General features: G+C 42.5%; 1 protein-coding gene across 2 annotated transcripts in view; it reads left to right on the forward strand.

Annotated features, from left to right (window-relative positions):
- The window catches only part of RGS11 (regulator of G protein signaling 11), a 266,061-nt gene that overhangs the window by 209,568 nt on the left and 34,242 nt on the right, over window positions 1–22,251 (forward strand). For both annotated transcript variants that reach the window (XM_073636325.1, XM_073636326.1), the window contains exons 16-17: window positions 10,584–10,666; window positions 11,830–11,956. In XM_073636325.1, the coding sequence (XP_073492426.1) occupies window positions 10,584–10,666; window positions 11,830–11,956 (210 nt within the window). The remainder of the gene's footprint in view (window positions 1–10,583; window positions 10,667–11,829; window positions 11,957–22,251) is intronic.

The raw sequence follows: 22,251 nt of genomic DNA on the forward strand, positions 1-22,251 counted from the left end.
TGTGTTGCTGTTCTCTAGTGAATGGATAGGCTGCCCTCTCAGTGATGTCACCAGTCTCTAGTGAATGGATATGCTATGCTCTCAGTGATGTCACCAGTCTCTAGTGAATGGATAGGCTGCCCTCTCAGTGATGTCACCAGTCTCTAGTGAATGGATAGGCTGCCGTCAGTGATGTCACCAGTCTCTAGTGAGTGGATAGCCTGCATTCTCAGTGATGTCACCAGTCTCTAGTGAATGGATATGCTATGCTCTCAGTGATGTTACCAGTCTCTAGTTAATGGATAGGCTACATTTTCCATAATGTCACCGGTCTCTAATAAATGAATAGGCTGCATTCTCAGTGATGTCACTAGTCTCTAGTAAATGGATAGGCTGCATTCTCAGTGATGTCACCAGTCTCTAGTTAATGGATATGCTATGCTCTCAGTGATGTCACCAGTCTCTAGTTAATGGATATGCTATGCTCTCAGTGATGTCACCAGTCTCTAGTTAATGAATAGGCTGCATTCTCAGTGATGTCACTGGTCTCTATTGGGTGGATAAGTCCCATTCTTAGTGATGTAATTGGTCTCCAGTGAATTGATAGGCTGCATTATTAGAGATGTCAACAGTCTCTAGTGGATGGATAGGTTGCATTCTCAGTGTTACAGGTGTCTAGTGAATGGATTTTTGCTTGTCAGTGATATAACCAACTTCCATTGCATGAATAGGATTCGTTTTACATTGTCCCTGATCCCTAATGAAATGATAAGCTGCATTCTTAAGCTGACCATACATGGATCTAAATTTGGCTTGCTCAGCAGGGACCGAATTTTAATATATGATGAACTAGCCGGTTGTTTACAATTTGATTGATCAGTCGTCCTGTATGCAACCAGCCTGTCAGGTTTTTCCTGAACAATCAGTATCGCTGGCTATAGTCGGCAACACTAATCATTGCGGTCCCACGGCAGGGAGGGCTCCCTGCAAGCAGAATACACAAGCTCAGTGGGGAGGATTCCCCCCCATCCATATCGAATGTGTGAATGGAGGAATTGGCTCATTCGTTTTCTTTCAACCTGCTGGTTGAACGAAAAAAGAAAAAAAAGAATCATGTATGGCCTGCCTTAGTGACATCACTGGTCTCTAGTTAACAGGCTGCATTCTCAGCTATATTATTATGTGTGTGAGCTCTACTTGAGAATTTGCACGTGAGGGTAAAACTTTGCCTGAAGGCCTGCTCATCAATGCCCAGGACCAGGCAGAGGTTGCGGTCATGCAAAGAATCGAACATTAATCGAACATCGAAAATGAGCCACTTGTATGCAGCACTAATGTAGAGAGTTTTCTGTGAGATGTTTCGTCCCATGACACTACACACTTGTACTGATGTAGGTTGTATTAGAAGGGACATGCAGAGCTGCGCCCACTCCACCAGTCCAGCGTACCTCTTTTACCTCACTCCCAGTAACAGAATGCCTGCTCATTAACTCTTTCCTTCCCATACCTCGTGATCAGGCTTTTGATCTCCATAATACTAGTCTGCTCCCGGTGACTGGAGGAGACAAACAGCTAGGGAGGGAGTCAGAACACCGACCCCCTCACTACCAGAGGACCTGTCACCTAACCAGGTACCACGCTAAACGGCTGGTTTCTATAGATGTTCTTCCTTATGGTTACCCATGGCAACTATCTCTTGCCTTGAGAGTTAGCCTGTAGTGGTGTTACATATACCCCATAGTGCTATTACAGACCCAGGTTCTTTGGAGTTACACCAGAACCCAACATGCACCCCAGCAATTGAAACGACTTTACTGGAGGTTCAGCATAATATGTAGAACATGTAATAAAGTCCTTGTCCTAACTACACCCAACTGTGGCTGCCCCAGGTTACCTACACAGGCAAAATTTCTATGGAGAGAATCCATAATTGGCAAGTCTCACACGGAGAAGTCCATGTCCTTGGGGTGTTCCGATGAATCGGCCCTCTTGAAGTGGACCACAGGTTCCAGTAACCTTCTACTTGTGCCCCACCCTTTCTTAAAACCCCTGACCCCTAGGATCTGGACCTCTTCCCTTTTATAATTCACAAGATGGAGGTTGAACCCCAGAAAAAGCCTGCAAACACAATCAGGAAATGCGGCAAAAACATTAACCCCTTCTCCCTGACCGTGGCAGCCAAGTGTTAACTAAACATACAGTAAGCCCACCTGCCTACACATCCCCCTCCTCTATGGTAAGCTGTGCCAGCTGCAAACAACAATACTTATAAAGTTAAAGTGCGCTAACTAAGCATGTAACATAAAACTATTTGTAGTGCGAAATAGACAGCATATAAAAAAAACTCATCAGGCATGCAAAAATTTAACAGCTAGTGAAACTAGTGTTTTACACACAAAAAGGATCTGGGAGATAGATGGGTCTCTTAGTAGTGGAGTAGTTTCCTTTGATTCTATGAACAGTAAGATAGAGATGACCAGGCTTGATGACTTTGACCCGCTCTAGGTAGTTATGTCAACCGACAATGTATTCCCTGTAAAAGTGATGGAACTCTGCCTTGATGTGCTCGTTCTGGTGCCAGATACTTCGGAGGTGTTCAGGGATGTAAAGTCTCTCCCAAAAAGTGCAGCTATAAATCTTAGGCCGCTCCTCCAGTTGATGGAACAGGCATGTCGGGGAAAACACAGCCATGCTTCTCCCACACATAAGCATCTAAATAACGCTGCAGGCAGGCCATTCTGGTAATCCTGACCCGAAAGTGGACATTGCCTTGTAGCAGGAAAGTGTCCGCTGAGCAGTTGTACTTGAAGCCAGTTCTCTCTATTGGTGCCGTCTTTGGGCTAGGAGGTGCCTGAGGAATGGCTAGGTAGGGCACACTGGGTTTCAGTGGGGACTTCTCATTGCCATCGAACACCAGCCCGTCCCATGAGATTCCCTTGGGAGGCTTGCACTATAAATAGAGCTTGCTCATCGGTAGTATGAGCTTTCATTGGCACAGAACCCAGGAGAGGTTGCTGCAGAAGGTCTGGTACCGGTGAGTCCAGGATGGACGGCCAGGTAATGTCTGGGGAGGTCATGGTGGGCAAGTTCAGTGCTAGCAGTGATGGAACCTTGTCCAGGATGATCTCCAGGGTTAGGGCAGGTGGAGATCCAGCCTCAAGTAGACAAGGCGGCTGCTCAACCCAGGTTCCTATGGGGGAGGCCATCCCAGGAGAACCTCTCAAAGTTTCAGCAAGGTTCAGCATAACATGTACAAACTTTAATAATGTCCTTGTGCTAACTACACCTAACTGTGGCTGCCCCAAGTTAACTGCACAGGTGAAGTTTCTATGGGAAGAATCCATAATTGGCAAGACTTGCACGGAGTCTTAATCCTTGGGGTGTTCCGATGAGTCGGAGCTCTTGAAGTGGACCACAGGTGTGTCCCGTCCTTTCTTAAGCCCGCGACTCCTAGGATCCAGACCGCTTCCCTTTTATAATCCACAGGGGGTTGGACCCCAGAAAAAGCCCGAGAACAAACTCAGGAAAGGCAGCTAAAGCATTAATTCCTTCCCCCTGACTCGGGCAGCCAAGTGCTAACTAAACATACAGTAGGCCACCTACCTACATATGCAAATGTTGACTTTTTGTCAAAAGTCAGCAGCCCCTGTCTCCACCCCCCTAGACACTGACATTTGCAGAGAGCAGTAACCCCTGGCTATCACAGCATTGGTAGAGATGTCCTTGATGTGCAGGTTGTGATTGAAGTCAGGATTTTACCAACAGGGGAATAACAGGGTCTCTAAAGAGAGGCTGGAGCAGAGTTTTGTTCACATATTAAGCAGAGATAGAACCTGCATTATTCATATTTCTGTAAACAATGGCAAAGATAAGTGCTGAATTAATTACCATCCCACATAGTGTGTACAGTCATACCTATACCATAGTTAATTAATTGAAGGTGGTGGCTCAGCTGTGTTTAATTAGAATCTGTGTAGTTTACATATCTCAGTAATTAAAGGAATGTTCTGGCAAGCCTGTTGATGCTCTCAACTTTATTGTGCCACTAAAGAGCAGTAAGTGGGCTGGAGAAGCCATAGCAGGCTCCTGTTGCAGGGACCCTTCTTCATAAATCTCTGTTTAATGGTCACATATAGCAAAGGCTGCTGATATATCTGCAGAAAGCGTATTTTCTCTTTCTGTACCATCATTTCTGATTAGCTTTTGTGCAGTCTAATTTTTTTCCTGTTTGGCAGAGCCTGAAAATCACTGATGAAAATGAAGTGCTCGATGTAGACAGGCAGCACACCTGTTCTTGAATTTTGTATACACTTATAATTATTGTAATCGGCTCCATCATGCACTGATTGTGTGTTTCTGCAAAGCTTTCATTATTTCCTGCGTTGACGTTGACTTGATTACTTTTTTCAAGGAGAAATATTTTTGATTGCATGTCGAATGAACGAATGAACAAGATACAAACAGATTTTTTTTTTCCCCGTGGGTTAAAGCAGTGGGGGGAGATAGCAAGGAAAAAAGGTTCATGTTGTCATATGCTTAATTTAGAATTAAAGGACACAATGCAAAATCCAACCAGACCATTCTTACTAACCTCCTAACCCAATGTAACCCAGATAAGCCCTACCCAGAGAAAAGTTACTTTTGTCTGGCGTGGCGGCCTTCTCTGGCATTTACCCACCCCTGACCTAAAATCTTTTCTGCCGCTACCTATGACTTAGCAGTCAGTCCCCATAGATTTTAATGGGGCTGTACTCCTAGAAATTGTAGTGTAGGGCAGCCTTTTTTGACCAGAGTGCCCAGGCACCCTGGTGAGGTTTATTCAGGGGTGTCTTGGCAAAATGCCTAAAAATTGCCCAAATATTGTATACAAACCAGTGTGTGGATATAGCTGCCTTTTAGTTACACAAAGCCACAGGTTTCCATTGTACACCATTACAACCTTCCAGCCGCCGGCATCCTAACGACCATTGGCATCATCATGTGATAAGGAGGATGTCAGTCGCCTGCATAGCATCCTTGTTTGACCCTCCCCTGCCCCTCTCCATCAGCACTGAGGGCACCTTAACTGAGTGATGGAGAACAACTGAGGGAGAAGAGAAACATTGGAATACTAGTCAGTACCAGTTTGCAAAAGTGTATTTGCTTTGGAAGAATAAATCACCTCTAACGTTGGGTGTTCTACGTGTGTGGATGTTGCTGCATTATGCAAAACTATTAGAATAGTGTTTACTTTTTAGAATGGGGTGCTTCGAGACTGTCCATCATTTTAAAAAGGGTGCCTTGACTGAAAAAAGGTTGAGAAACACTGGTGTAGGGTATGGCTAGATTCAAATTCATGATAAGTGGGTGGACACATTCCTTGGCCCTATCTTAGATGTGGGTCAGATGGATCACGTGGACTGGATACAGTTCTCTTCTGTATCTGCACATTGATATACACTAAATAAATGCTTGTTATGGCCAATGTAGGCTATTTTCTCTACAGGGGGCTATCTCCTTATTAAAGGGTCCCAAATTATCACTGGGTCTCCTATGCTGATCATTATCTTCCCCTGCACAGGCAGGGGCAGAATATTTTTTGCAGGGGTGGACATGCCATTTGTACAGCTGCATGAGGGCCATTTGGGACATAGGGGCCCATTTAGGGGTCACGTGGATCTAGTAACAGTTGAATTACCCCTCTGACACCTCAAAGGCAGGATAGCATCTCCAGAGGCGGGCTAGCATTTCACCCTAGGGCTGAGTCTATGGATAAAATAGGGGCACCGGGAAAGGATATTGAGCACCAGTCACTTTTGTCTTTTTAAGGTTTTTGTTGCACAACGGTTAAGAAGGTGAGGGTTAGAGGTCCCAGATACCATAACAGATAACTTACAGACTCTCCAGATCAATGTCCAGCTTCACAGTGTCAGAACCTTTAAGCAACACTGTAAGCACGTTCCCAAATTTCAGTGCATCTTCCAAGTGAGTCACCAGGCCCATCTGAGAGACCAGCCTTCTTTCTGGCTCTCTCCAGCAAGGGGATTCTCCTGGGTCTCCTCCTTGGCCCAGCTTCCTCCAGACCAGGTAGGACCACTTCGGGACCACTTCAGCACACGCTAGGTCCCAAACCAGGCTATTGGGTCTAACAGCAGAGATCCGTCCAGCAGCACCTCCTCAGGCCCCAGCCTGTGGTAAGCGAGACAGCACATGGTCTGTCCCAATATATATATATATATATATATATATATATATATATATATATATATATATATATATATATATATATATATATACAGTGCCTTGAAAAAGTATTCATACCCCTTGAAATGTTCCACATTTTGTCATGTTACAACCAAAAACTTAAATGTATTTTATTGGGATTTTATGTGATAGACCAACACAAAGTGGCACATAATTGTGAAGTGTAAGGAAAATGATAAATGGTTTTCTAAATTTTTTACAAATAAATATGTGAAAAGTGTGGCGTGCATTTGTATTCAGCCCGCCTGTGTCAATACTTTGTAGAACCACCTTTCACTGCAATTACAGCTGCAAGAGTTTTTGGGGATGTCTCTACCAGCTTTGCACAGCTAGAGAGTGAAATTTGTGCTCATTCTTCGTTGCAAAATAGCTCAAGCTCTGTCAGATTGGATGGAGAGCGTCTGTTAACAGCAATTTTCAAGTCTTGCCACAGATTCTCAACTGAATTTAGGTCTGGACTTTGACTGGGCCATTCTAACACATGAATATGCTTTGATAAAAACCATTCCATTGTAGCTCTGGCTGTATGTTTAGAGTCGTTGTCCTGCTGGAAGGTGAACATCCGCCACAGTCTCAAGTCTTTTGCAGACTCTAACAGGTCAGGTTTTCTTCTAAGATTGCCCTGTATTTGGCCCAATCCATCTTCCCATCAACTCTGACCAGCTTCCCTGTCCCTGCTGAGGAAAATCATCCCCACAACAGGATGCTGCCACCACCGTGTTTCATGGTGGGGAATGGGATAGTGTGTTCAGGGTAATGTGCAGTGTTAGTTTTCTGCCACACATAGCATTTTGCTTTTAGGTCAATAAGTTCAATTTTGGTCTCATCTGACCAGAGCACCTTCTTCCACATGTTTGCTGTGTCTCCCATGTGTCTTCTCGTAAACTGCAAATGGGACTTCTTATGGCTTTCTTGCAGCAATGGCTTTCTTATTGCCACTCTTCCATAAAGGGCAGATTTGTGGAGTACATGACTAATAGTTGTCCTGTGGACAGATTCTCCCACCTGAGCTGTGGATCTCTGCAGCTCCTCCAGAGTTACCATGGGCCTCTTGGCTGCTTCTCTGATTAATGCTCTCTTTGCTCGGCCTGTCAGTTTAGGTGGACGGCCATGTCTTGGTAGGTTTGCAGTTGTGCCATACTCTTTCCATTTTTAGATGATGGATTGAACAGTGCTCTGTGAGATGTTCAAAGCTTAGGATATTTTTTTATAACCTGACCCTGCTTTAAACTTCTCCACAACTTTATCCTTGACCTGTCTGGTGTGTTCCTTGGCCTTCATGATGCTGTTTGTTCACTAAGGTTCTCTAACAAACCTCTGAGGGCTTCACAGAACTGCTGTATTTATACTGAGATTAAATTACACATAGCCAGACTCTATTTACTAATTAGGTGACTTCTGAAGAAAATTGGTTCCGCTAGATTTTAGTTAGGGGTATCAGAGTAAAGGGGGGCTGAATACAAATGCACGCCACACTTTGCAGATATTTATTTATAAAACATTTTGGAAACCATTGATCATTTTCCTTCCACTTCACAATTATGTGCCACTTTGTGTTGGTCTATCACATAAAATCCCAATAAAATACATTTACATCTTTGTTTGTAATATGGCAAAAGGTGGAAAATTTCAAGGGGTATGAATACTTTTTCATGACAATGTAGTCACAAACCAACTGAAGCTTAGGAAAAAAACAGGTGGAAAATTTATAAAATCAGTCTGAGCTAACTACAGCCCAGCCAAAATCGATATCAGCATAGTAGCCCCTGTTTAGGACAATGTTTTTACTTGGCCAGTAGTTGCATAAGTTCCCTCAATGAACTGTAGCTCCCCAGTGCCGGTAGCACTCATGCAGCCCCAGACCATGACACTCCCACCACCATGCTTGACTGTAGGCAAGACACACTTGTCTTTGTACTCCTCACCTGGTTTCCGCCACACACGCTGCCAGATGGATAACAGCCATGCAGACCAATTTTATGCAGTGTGCGGCGTATGGCCTGAGAACTGACAGGCTGACCCCCACCCCTTCAACCTCTGCAGCAATGCAGGCAGCACTCATAAGTCTATTTCCCAAAGACAACCTCTGGATATGATGCTGAGCACGTGCACTCAACTTCTTTGGTCAACCATGGAGAGACCTGTTCTGAGTGGAACCTGTCCTGTTAAACGGCTGTATGGTCTTGGCCATCATGCTGCACCTCAGTTTCAGGGACTTGGCAACCTTCTTATAGCCTAGGCCATCTTTATGTAGAGCAACAATTCTTTTTTTCAGATCCTCAGAGAGTTCTTTGCCATGAGGTGCCATGTTGAACTTCCAGTGACCAGTATGAGAGAGTGAGAGCGATAACACCAAATTTAACACACCTGCTCCCCATTCACACCTGAGACCTTGTAACACTAACGAGTTACATGACAACGGGGAGGGAAAGTAGCTAATTGGGCCCAATTTGGACATTTTTACTTAGGGGTGTACTCACTTTTGTTTCCAGCGGTTTAGACATTAATGGCTGTGTGTTGAGTTATTTTGAGGGGACAGCAAATTTACACTGTTATACAAGCTGTACACTCACTACTTTACATTGTAGCAAAGTGTTATTTCTTCAGTGTTGTCACATGAAAAGATATAATAAAATATTTACAAAACTGTGAGGGGTGTACTCACTTTTGTGAGATCATGTAGCTCCAACCCCAACTCCCAACATACAGTGGGGAAGGCTTTGAACTTCTCTTGGGTTTGTGTTTCTGTCTGTGTTGTTCACCCTTCTCAGCACACATCTATCAGTCTGCACTGAAGGGCTGAAAATAACGAATTCTCTAGTCTCAGGAGTCCTTCTGCAAAGATGCTAACATTACCATCATGGTAAATATGTGATAGCGTTGGGCCAATGGCAATTAAAACAGATTTTTGTGTATGAAGAGATAACGCTCTTTAAAGGAGATTAACCTGTCATGAAAATACAAAGTATGCGGACCTGGTTATGGTCCTGGACTGCTGCCTAATTGGCCATGGTCGATGAATCATTAATCATATCATTTATTCTTTGGTGTGTGGTTAGGAGTGCCTAGTACAAATGTTCATCTTGCTTGATTTGTTTAAAATATGTATTAAGATAGGGCTTGACAAATTTGCTTTGAATCTAGGAGCCAGCTAAAAAAGTTAGGAGCAAGTTTTTTTTAAACCTTTAGCCTTACGAAGGAGGTCTGGTGCTAGAATTATTGCCCTCATTCCAGCAGGCCCAGTGATATGTAACATTTTCAGACACAGGCGCCCTAACGCGTGTATTTACCTTTGTATGTTCGTATATGTGGGGGTGGGGAGGCCTCAATTTTTTTTATATTTTTGTTTATGTGCTTGGTTGCTACTTTTACATTTTTAAAGTGAAAAAAACTATTTTTATGCTTTTTTTAATTTTTTTTTTTTGGTGACAGGTTGAATCTCCATACGGGGGCACAGAGTCTCCACTCTATCCAAAAACTTAAAACAACAAATTGCCTTTAGTATTTAAGATTGAATATATTTTTTATTAACCATTTTTTAGAGAAAAGTAGTTGGGGGTACAGAATAAAGAAAAACAGGTGGTATAGATGGTGGTGGTTGAAAGCCACAGTCACATTTATAGTACATAGAATTGATTTATAAAGTGCAGGTATCATATTGTAGTGGTTGCAGTCAATATCTCAGGTGTTTAGCGTACCTAAGTAGTTGGGTATACAGAGTTTGCCTTTAGTATTTATTTTTTTTCATTTATTTTTTTATTTATTTTTTTTTTATTTCTATTTTTTTTTATTTTTATTTATTTTTTTCATTCATTTTTTTACATTTTACAGTATTATTTAAAGGGTAACTCTGCTTTCCTGAAAACAAATACAGCAAATAAAAATAATAATATAGCATATACAATTGCTACACAAGCCATATTGTAATTTAATATTATTAAAGATTATTAAAGATTAGCTTTCAATTTCCATCTGCAGCCTCCGTAATTCGCTGTAAAAGTGTTACTTCTTTTTTTTTTTTTTTTTACAGTTTTTTACCTTTAGGTGGGCTGAATAGTCAGCATATCCTTGCATCCTTATCTGGCACACAGAGAAATTTCTATAGGGGAAATATTCCAAGGGTGTGTATAAATTGTAGTCGCATACGAAAAACGAAAGAAAAAACAAACAAACAAACAATTATTTGAAATGTGAAAGTGAAAAAAAATGTTATTTGGGTAAATGTTGTTTTTAAAAAGTCACTTTACTTCAATGAGCCAGAACAATTTGAGCTATAGAAAATAAAAAGTGAGATAATGACACTACATGTCTTTATTTTTTTTTTTTTATACTTTACTCATTTAGTTATTTTTTCTTTTCAGGATTCATTTCCCAGATATTTGAAATCTGAAATGTACAAGAATCTGCTCGGTCAAGCTTTTATCCCACCAGAAACTAAGAAAGGGTTTGAATTTTTTTTTTAATTATTATCATTGTAAGGCTGATGACACTTGGGGGAAGATCGCTAACTTACCACTTATCCTGGTTCTGTGGGGTCGCTCCTTTGCTAGATAAGAGAATGGGACATTGCTCCCATGCCAGTGAGAGAGATTCTGTAGTGATCCAGACCAGCAAGGTAGTGAACTATTCCATAGAGGTAAGCAGAAGACTCTCCTATGGGATTGACCCAGGTGACATTGGCCTTTTACTTCATTTGTATAGTGGAGACATACTGTATATTCTAGCTTTTAAAGCAGAACTAACTCTAGCCAAAAATAACAAGATACAAATAAATAGCTCATTAAAAGTTAAACAAAACCAGCTTTTTCTGCAATATTCACCCTAAGTCCAGAGATTTTCCTCCCTGCAGTAAATTTTTGCCACAAGATAGCATCATTCAATCTACTTCCTCTAATCACAGGTCATCCCGGACACACCCCCAACCTTAGACTGGACAGTGAAAGGAGAAGCAGCACGGCATTAGACTCATCCCTTGGCTTTCTACTCCAATCAGTACATGTGCTCTTGTGAGCACATGTACTGATTGGCTCCTTGTGCTGCTTCCTTCTCTTACACTCTAGCCCTGCTGTACTGAAACTGCAAAAAGCTGGTACCAGGTCACATTCAAATACCTTTGCTTGCATTTAAAATATAAATAATGAATGTATTGATCATTTGTGTCTTTTTTATATTTGCCTAGAGTTAAGCTTTAAATCTCTAAAGCCACCAAAACTTATTTTGGATGGAGTGTGAAAGGGTGAGAACCTTTATCAGAATTTTATTGCTGTCTGTATTCCCATTGGAAAAGTTTTTCTCACTTCCTGTCCCAATAACTTCATGTCATACCCTGACACAAAGGGTGTCACCAGGACAAGAAGTGGTGGAAAAGCTCCCAAATGGGAACACAGACATTAGAAACCTGATAGAGGTTCTAGTCCTTCTCTAGTAATACAGCTTCCAGCAACCAATCTTCATCCTGGTAAGTGGTTACAACAGTGTCTGTCAATGGGGCTACTAAAAGTCCTGTGGGCCCATACAATGATGATGAAACCTTTCTCAAGAGGAATATGTTTTGTGCATGGGTGCTTTACTTGTGTCATTTATTTTACACTATTGTTAATGTTGCAGCGTGTTTCCATTTATGAGAAGACAGCGTCACTCTAGTCCCAGTCCGGCCTTCCTATTCCCACCAGGAGACCAAGATCCAAAGTCTGATGGGGACAGCAAAGTGAACTCACCGGCAGCCATCTCACAGGTTTGGATTTCCACAGTCATGTGTTTGTTGTCATACCATTTGTTATGGATACAAGGGGTCCTTTATGATATCTGGTGGTGCCCCATTTCTAATAACTGTGTCTCATGAGCACCTAACCCCACAATAAACCCTACCAACCCATGGTCCTGGATGTTCATGTAGGTCATGAAAGCAACACAATACTACATCACTGTGCTGGTTCTTTTATAGAAAAGAAGGAGGGAGCACCAACCTAGTGCATTACCACTGATAAACTTTAATGCAGCATAAAAACAGCAAAAATTATACTCACAAACGAGCTTATAAACGAGCTTATAAAACCAGCTTTGAAAAGGGCGCAAAAGCGCTGTTCTGTGGATCGACACACCAGGACCTGTTGCCGAGAGCGTCAGACCGGTGCAAATGGCCAATGGCGATTGCCCGCTCAGGCTCTGAAGAAAGGGGTGCTCCCCCGAAACGCGTTAGCCATTGGCCATTTGCACCGGTCTGACCCTCTCGGCAACAGGTCCTGGTGTGTCGATCTACAGAACCGCGCTTTTGCGCCCTTTTCAAAGCTGGTTTTATAAGCTCGTTTATAAGCTCGTTTGTGAGTATAATTTTTGCTGTTTTTATGCTGCATTAAAGTTTATCAGTGGTAATGCACTAGGTTGGTGCGCCCTCCTTCTTTTCAGTTTTTTTCTAGCTTGAATACCCATTGTTCAAACGAGGGCTGCAATACGTTAGGCATTACCTTTTTAGGTGGTTGCACCACATGTCTAGTTCATGGACACCTGAGCGCAGGAGAGATTTTTACTGTGTTTGCTGGTTCTTTTATGCCATGGCTACGTGAAACATCCGAGTGAACATAAAATAAGGTGAGAAGCTTTGTATTATCCCCAGTGCACTGGCTTTGTCAGCCACTGTCAGTAGCAACATTTTTAAAGAGTAACTCCACTTTTGTTCAGAAAAAAAACATTCCCCTCTGGGTGATTTATGTACGTTGCAAAGATTTTAACAAACTTTGTTGCAGATTCCTACCTTTTTTTTATTCTGAATTAATAGCTGTTTGATCGCCTGTGTCCATGTGCCGAGTGAATCTGTATGAGAGTGGTTTTATAATTATCAATCAGCTGTTGCACCTGCAGGGCTATAATGAGGAAGGCAGGGTCTTCATCCCTTTAAATGTGATTTCCCTTTGGAAGTATCTCACCAAAAATCAAATTTTTGTTGCAGGGGATACCAAAAATCTGATATGTATCTTAGTGCAGACTTCTGGGAAAATCAGTGAGCCGATCACACAAGCAGGAAATTACATTTTCGGGGTGCGCTCTGTACAGCATCTATGTACAGAATGCTTCCAGGTAGCCATATTGCATTGTATTTTACAGAACATTACAGAACTGCAGATTGAAAAGAAAAGGTAATTTTTACTAACATTCAATTACAATATGACTTAAGTTGCGATTGTATACGCCATATTATTTTTTTTACGATATGCTATTTTTTTGGTCCTACGAAAGTGGGGGTACCATTAAATGCTGAAGTTAAATCTGCTCATATTTTGCCTTCCCTGCCCCCCCTCAATTAACATACTAATTCGATTTTTAAATAAAACCTTCCCTTTTTCATTGCATACCTTTTTTTAGACCCAGTCAGTGATGTCATTGGGGCACTGTTACTCCCATTGACACCAATGATGGGCACTATTCCTTCCACTGACACCAATGATGGGGCACTTTTCCTTCCACTGACACCAATGATGGGGCACTACTCCTTCTACTAAACGCCAATAATGGGGCATTAATCCTCCCACTGACAGCAATGATGGGGCACTATTCCTACCATTGACACCAATGATGGGGTACTAGTCCTGCTACTGACACCAATGATGGGGCACTATTACTCCCACTGACAGCAATAATGGGGCACTATTCCTCCCACTGACATCAATGATGAGACATAATTCTTCCCACAGATATAAACAATTGAGTACGATTCTTCCCACTGCCACCAACCATCCTACCTACTCCTACTGACCACAGGCACTATGTAATTTATTTGCTCCCACTGACCACCAAGCCTGGTACAGTTTCTACTCCAGCAGTCTGGTCCATCTAAAGGGCAGCAAAAACTAGCCCTTTGTTTAGAAGGTTTGGAGGTTTGGAGAACCTTGTTTGAATACATCCAATGGATATATAGTTACATCACAGGTATAAATCCCTTTAACAGACCACAAATAAAACAAGTAGCAGTTTTTTTGGTGTTTTTTTGATGGTTAGGAATTTCTGAGAATCAACTGGAATGTACATCTGGAAGGATGAAGTGAACTCATGTTTATTTGTTAATCCAAAAATAACCAACATGTTTATATTCAGATCTTTGATCAAGTACTTGTGTCATACTGTATCTTAAAAAAGTGTTTTTACTTTTTAGTAATGTTTTCATTACTGATGATTTATATAGTGCTATCATTTGGTGGGGTACTGTACAAATGAAAGTAGGTCATCCCTAAGCGCATGACACTTGTTTTGCTACACTGAGTATCATAAACAATTGCTTATTTTTCTCATATTAAAATACAGTTTTCACCTATATATTATATTCACAAACAGCCCCATAAAACTCAGGGTGGACTAATGCCGCATACACACGGTCTGACTTTTCGACCGTACTTGTCCGACGGACGCCGATGGACCAAATCCGGCGGACAATCCGATCGTGTGTGGGCTTCATCGGACCTTCAGCGGACTTTTCCAGTTGCAAATCTGACGGACTTTAGATTTGGAACATGCTTCAAATCTTTACGTCGTAACTTCGCCGGACCCAGAAATCCGCTCGTCTGTATGCTAGTCCGACGGACAAAAACTCACGCTAGGGCAGCTATTGGCTACTGGCTATCAACGTCCTTATTTTAGTCCGGTGTACGTCATCACGTACGAATCCGTCAGACTTTGGTGTGATCGTGTGTAGGCAAGTCCGGTCGTTAGAAAGTCTGTTGAAAGTCTGCCAAAAGTCTGTCGAAAGTCTGTTGAAAGTCTGTTGGACGGGCTGTCGGACTTTTGTAGCTGAAAAGTCCGACCGATGATGATCTTGATTTGCTCTGTAAAAGTCATGGACTGGCCCAACCCCTCCCACCTCCTACAATTCTCTTATTGGTTCTTAAAGCATAACTAAAGGCCTGGGCAGGTCAAGCAATTCCCGGCTTCCTACTGAAACCTCCTATGATAGGCCCTACTTTAAAAGAAATGAAACAGTACTTTACCTTGGCCAACTGCCACAGCTTTCCATCGCCTCTGACCCTCATATTGGGACACCCAATCTTCATTCCTGAAAGATCAGACAAACTTTTCCGAGTCTGGGCTACCAAGGGGCTACTTATAACTGGGGACTTTCTTCATTGAATCAACTGGCATGATTTTTCTATTCTTTCAGCAACCACTGAAGTCCCCCCCCCGACCCTTGGCGCCAACTGCAACTGTTTCACTTCTGGCATTCTCTCCTGGCCCAGAGACATTTTGCTCGGGAACTTACTCCATATGAGAAGGCGTGAATTTCTGAGGGACCGTTATGCCACGTGCTGTATCTCTCATACGGAACTTTGCTAGATGCCCATTCTCAACTGGACCCGGATTTCCTTTCCAAATGAGAAGTGAACATGGACAAGACTTTTTCAGAAAAGCAACAGGCCAGAATGCTCACTTTCGCACACGAGGCCTCAATCAGTAGTAAGTCAAGAAATATCTTACAAATTAGTTACCAGATGGATACAGGACACCCTTGGTGCTGGCTAAGCTATTCCCACGAGGAAGTTAGCTATCATTGGCAATGAAACATGTCAGCGTGATGTCAGCATGTTCGTGACAACGGAGGGGTTGTAGCACTAACATCAACAGTGTATTGAGGCAGTGGTGATGGAACAGCTGAGAGCTTTCTGCAGGCAGGGATGACACTGGATCGAACACCTAGATCAACTTCCCAAGGGGATAATCCTGTGCCTTCAGAAGTGTAGATCGGCTCAGAAAGAATGAGTGGAGGTATGAGGAGACACAGACGTGGATAAGAGTATCTTACATCGCTATCATTCAGTTGAATTTGCTGAGGACTGACAACACCAACTTCCCCTGCTGTGTTCCTCCCTCCCCAAAACTACTTGCGATGTATCAACTTTTAAATGAGTATTACACTTAAGAAGTTTTACTCCCGCAACCTTGCTTACTGGACACTGCAGCCTATACAATTAAGCCACCTGTGCATGGGTGTAGCATAAGGTGTTGCAGGGGTCACAATCGCAACCCCGCCCCTAGCTCCAGGGAGCCCCTGCAGCCTCCCTGTCATATTATCATATCCTCCACAAAGTACAGCTCCGATCTGCCCTAGGGCCCCACACCCATGCTCCAGTACTGGGCTTCTACTTTGCCTTCCACAGTCCACAACCCTCTGTTCTCATTGGCTGGGGAGAAGCTGTGAGCCATTTCCTAAATGGAAAGGAGCATGGGGTGAGAACAGCCCAGGATGGAGAAGTGTCTGTGCTGTGTGCTGGCAACATGGAATGGTAACCGAGCTCAGCGAGTTAAGAAGAGGAGAATGCCGTCCTGTAGCCATGATGGGACTGATGTCACTGGTGAGGTAAGACACCGCTCAGTGTCTTCTAGTCACTAGCTGGGATTCTCTGTACCCCCCACCCGGGGATGTCCGCTCACCCCCACGCACCCCCGGGAGGTGACCTTACCCCAACACCTGCCAACACTGACAGAGAAACCTTCAGAAATTGCTAAAACAAATTCCTTAACACCTCCCGAGGGGCCCCTGAGGGGCTGCAGACTCCAGATTTCATGTCACATGGCTTTGCCCCCGCAGATCTAAGTTTCACCCCCCCAAAACCCCCTGACCACCCCCTCTGCCCTTGGATGCTATGCCTGGCTGCTGAGCTTCTTTCCCAGTACAGCACTCTATATTGCTCCTCCTCCGCAGGGCTGAAAATCACATTCCTTTACAACACAGCCAGTTAGCCATGATCTGCACAGGGTGTATCTGCCTACTGCAACTACACTGCCGTTCTGACCAGTTGATTTCACAGGTCAGAACAGCAACATAAAAGCCAGAAAACCCTGTGAAGGCTGATAGACTGTGTGTAAAGGAATGTGATTTCAGCCCTGTGTATTGTGGGGAGGAAGCTGTTTACAGTGCTGGAATGGGAAAGGAGCTCTGCCAAATGACCTGCCAGGGGTCCCTGTCCTCTGATTCTCCAGCGGTGATCATTGTCCTCTGATTCTCCAGGGGTGATCCCTGTCCTCTGATTCTCCAGGGGTGATCCCTGTCCTCTGATTCTCCAGGGGTGATCCCTGTCCTCTGATTCTCCAGGGGTGATCCCTGTCCTCTGATTCTCCAGGGGTGATCCCTGTCCTCTGATTCTCCAGGGGTGATCCCTGTCCTCTAATGTAAGGAGGAACTCTTGGAACTCTAAACTCTTAAGCCACTTTGAGTATCTTGCCATGGGGTGGGTGTATCTGCACACACGGTGGAAGTGGTGGGTGGTAGCGGGGGGGGAGGGGGGCCAGGTCAACTTTTGCATCGGGGCCCACAAGCTTCAAGCTACGCCTCTGCACCTGTGCCTCCAATAGACAAATGAGAGCCCCTAATTCTAGGTGCCACAGTTGAATTTGTGTATTAATAACTTAGGACGGCCCATGTTATACCCACTTGTTTGTTTATGTGCATCCACATCTCAATAAGCCTACAGCTACATATCCTGTTTGGGATGACCACAATCCACTGCTTAATTAGGAAGGAGGACGATAGTATATGCCAGGGATATGCAATTAGCAGACCTCCAGCTGTTGCAAAACTAGAAGTCCCATCATGCCTCTGCCTCTGGGTGTCATGCTTGTGGCTGTCGGAGTCTTGCTATGCCTCATGGGAATTGTAGTTCTTCAACAGCTGGAGGTCTGCTAATTGCATATCCCTGGTATATGCAATATAATGATCAACAATACTTCAATCAACTCCTATCCTCTGAGCTGTGTGTATGTCTGATAGTGTGGATGTATGTGCAGCTGCGATCCCTCTTTTTAGATGACAACGTTGTCTTTTTTAATGTTTTGGAAGGTTATACTCAGACTGCTATTTTTTGGTATTTTGTCATATTTGATATTAAGGCGTGTTTTTTCTAAATAAAATTAATTAAATTCAAACGTAGTGTTCAGTTACTGCGCCCCCTTTGGAAGGCCTTGCCCTTTCTTTTTATTTTATAAGCTATTCCCGCGACAGAATGATCTCTGTTGGAGGTGTGGCAAGCCCAGAGGAACTCTGTTACACGTATTCTGGGAGTGCCCAACTCTTCAGTCTTTTTGGCGCCCAGTTCTAGAAATAATCTCTAACGTTATGGGATATACCTTAGCTGGTAACCTGGCAGCAGTACTCCTTCATTTAAATGGAATAGGTGGTTAATTATGCGGCGCTTACTAAAAATTGCCTACTAAAATAAGCTAAAACTATAAAAAGGCCAAATATAATGGAGATTCAATTAAAAAATCCAGATGAATATTGCATATTGCAGTTAATCTTCCATCACATTGTGCAACCAAAGATTACAACAAACCAATGTTACATCAAAGAATGGATCCAAAATACCCCACTCATGAACTAACAGCTAATGAAGCCCTTGACGAGGGGGTAACGTAATGCCCAATAGAAGGAAATATCCTTTAAACTGATGAATGCAGTAAAGAATAGTGATTGATCCAAGGTCTTTCTAGAGGTTAAATATGATCGTAATTAATCACAATCACAATAATACTAATACGTGCATACAACACACTGTGCAAAAAAATGATTTTAAAATAAAAGATAATGACAATAATTATAAAGTGCAATAATAAGCGCAGATCATACTAATATGTGCGTGATGAAAGTGCAAATGTGCAGTCTGTGCAAAGACAATGACAAATTAAAAATGCAAAAAAAAAAAAAAACATAGTACGATCATATTTAACCTTTAGAAAGACCTTGGATCAATCACTATTCTTTATTCATCAGTTTAAAGGATATTTCCTTCTATTGGGCATTACGTTACCCCCTCGTCAAGGGCTCCATTAGCTGTTAGTTTATGAGTGGGGTATTTGGATCCATTCTTTGATGTAACATTGGTTTGTCGTAATCTATTGTTGCACAATGTGATGGAAGATTAACTGCAAGACGCAATATTCATCTGGATTTTTTAATTGAATCTCCATTATATTTGGTCTTTTTACATTTTTAGCTTATTTTAGTAGTCAATTTTTAGTAAGCGCCGCATAATTAACCACGTATTCCATTTTCTTTGATTGGTGTGTGAACACCCTGTATGTTGGCAGCTACATTAGGAAGCCTTTTAGGTTCTTTGAATTTTTCTCGTTCTCTGTGTTTTGTGGTTTGCACATTAGTACTTGTTAATATTTGTTATACTCCTTCATTTAACCCCCATGTCCTGTAAGAAGTACAGAATAAGAAATCCAAGTAAAACAAAAGGTAAGACTTTTGTATTTTAGTCTTGGATAGAGTGGAGAGGGATTAGAACACCTGTCAGGTTTTTATTGCTGTCTGTGCCCCCCGTAAGTGAAATTCACCCTCTCTATTTGCCCTGCTTACCCTTATCCCCAAGAGTGAAAGTAAAAGAAAAACACCAGAACAGGAATAGATGGGGAAACCTTCCAATGGGCACACTAATTGTAGTGACAATGGAGGATTTAGCCAGCAAGCGACCTCAGACTCCCCAAAATGGAACTAAGCTCATTAAAGACTGTCCCATTTGAAAGGTCACTTTGCATAAGGTCCATAGGTGCAGAGCAATTCTGAAGAACATATTTAATTGTGTTTTTTGGCAATGTTTCTGTCAGGTTGGCATGTGGCACATAATGCACTTGCTGCTAGATTCTCAGCATCCTTCGTTTGCCAGGATTTGCCCTTCCATGCAAGAAGGGTTGTGACCTTATACCTTGTGTTACTAGCACCATGACAACTAGTCTTCTGAAATTAGGTTGGGATTCATTCAGTAGGGTTTAGTAGGGTGGGCACCTTCCAACAACAAGGAAGTGGAGTACTGGAATTTAGCCAGTTTTAGTGGGAAGGAAGGTGTCATAGCCTGCTTCAGTTGACGTGGTGAGCAACTGAATTTTGAGCTTTATTGGGTACACTGGCTGTCCCAGGGTGTCCCTTGGACAGGAGATAGGAAGGAATCTGTCTGCAGCTTCAGTACAACCCCAAGTTGTATCTACCATCTGCGACTACGCATGGGCAGCAAAGAAAAATATAGAAACTCCAGAATAGCTTTAATTGGAGCTTCCACACTCCTCCCCAGAACATGAGGATGGGGTGACTTTCATGTAGCTTTGGTCTCATTTTCTCTTCCAGTCTTCCTCAACCTTTTTACCTATTTAGAACCTTTGAAATAATTTTTAGGTCTTTGGGAAGAATGCTCCGTAGCCTCCCTGACGGTATTCCCGAGTGTGGCTCGGGGTTAAATTTCAGTCCCATTAGCGGTAACCCGGAGCCACACTCGGAATTACATTGCAGGATCCTGGTGCAGCTTTACTTACTTTGTCCCCAGGATCCTGCGATGTCCCCCGCAGTGCCCGAGGGCTCTGTCTCCTCCGAAGCCTCTCCGTGCCAGGCGCCATTCCCTGCGAGCGTCGCAACGCACGGGGGCGGAGCCTGGCGGCAAATTCAAAAAAATGTACAAATCATAACACATACAGTACTGTAATCTTACAGATTACAATACTGTATGAAATTATTTCACATCTCTTTTGTCCCCAGTGCTTTGGCCCATGCCCTGCATGCAGTTTTATATGATATATACTGTTCTTTCTGCCTGGAAACTGGAGATTGTCCATAGCAACCAAAAAGTGTCCCTTTATGTCAAAAGTGGCTTTAGATCAGCTAGAAAACAGCGATAGTAAATTAGAACACTTGCAGAATTGAGCGATAGTGAATTGTGGGGAAATTTATTTTCTTATTATTATATTATTATTTTTTTAATTATTTATATTTATTTATTATATTATAATTTATGTTTTTGTGTTTCAAACTTCATCATACCCGGGATATCTACTAGACTCTTGTTTGGACAGATTTAAGTGTGTTATTGTTAAGAATTACAGGCCTACAATATAAAACGCCAAATTTCCATGCAAAATAATTGTACCGCTTTCAGCACCTAAAATCCGAAATAATCATACCGCCAGGGAGGTTAAATTGTTGGTCAGTTGGAGGAATGTTCCTTATATTGGAGGTCTGTGGGAGGAATGCTCCTCACATTTATGGTCAGTGGGAAGAATGCTCCATACATTGGTGGTCAGTAGGAAGAATGCTCCTTACATTGGTGGTCAGTAGGAAGAATGCTCCTTACATTGGTGGTCAGTAGGAAGAATGCTCCTTACATTGGTGGTCAGTAGGAAGAATGCTCCTTACATTGGTGGTCAGTAGGAAGAATGCTCCTTACATTGGTGATCAGTGGGAAGAATGCTCTTTACATTGGAGATCAGTGGGACGAATGCTCCTTACATTGGTGGTCAGTAGGAAGAATGCTCCTTACATTGGTGATCAGTGGGACGAATGCTCCTTACATTTGTGGTCAGCGGGAGGAATGCTCCTTAACTAGTTGCCGATCGCCGCACGCCAATATACGTCGCCACAATGGCAGCAGTGGGCAAATGGGGAAACATGTCACGGTCCCGATAAAAATCGCAGATCACCACCATTACTAATTAAAAAAAAAAACTTAATAATAAAAAATGCCATAAAACTATCCCCTATTTTGTAGACGTGATAACTTTTGCGCAAACCAATCAATATACGCTTATTGTGATTTTTTTATACCAAAAATATATAGAAGAATACATATCGGCCTAAACTGAGGAAAAAAAAAAATTTTATATATTTTTGGGGGATATTTATTATAGCAAAAAGTGAAAAATAATGCGTTTTTTTTCAAAATTGTCGCTATTTTTTTGTTTATAGCGCAAAAAATAAAAACCGCAAAGGTGATCAAATACCACCAAAAGAAAGCTCTATTTGTGGAAAAAGATTTTTTTTGGGTGCAACGCCACACGACCGTGTAATTGTCAGTTAAAGCGACGCAGTGCCGAATCGCAAAAAGTGCTCTGGTCAGGAAGGGGTTAAAATCTTCCAGGGCTGAAGCGGTTAAATTAGTGGTCAGTTGGAAGAATGCTCCTTACATTGGAGGTAAAAATGTTCCTTACATTTGGTCTCATTTTCTATTCCAGCCTTCCTCAACCTTTTTAACTCAGACAAACCTTTGAAATAATTTTTAGGTCTTA

The sequence above is a fragment of the Aquarana catesbeiana genome, linkage group LG06 (assembly GCF_042186555.1).
Source record: "Aquarana catesbeiana isolate 2022-GZ linkage group LG06, ASM4218655v1, whole genome shotgun sequence".
Taxonomy (NCBI): domain Eukaryota; kingdom Metazoa; phylum Chordata; class Amphibia; order Anura; family Ranidae; genus Aquarana; species Aquarana catesbeiana.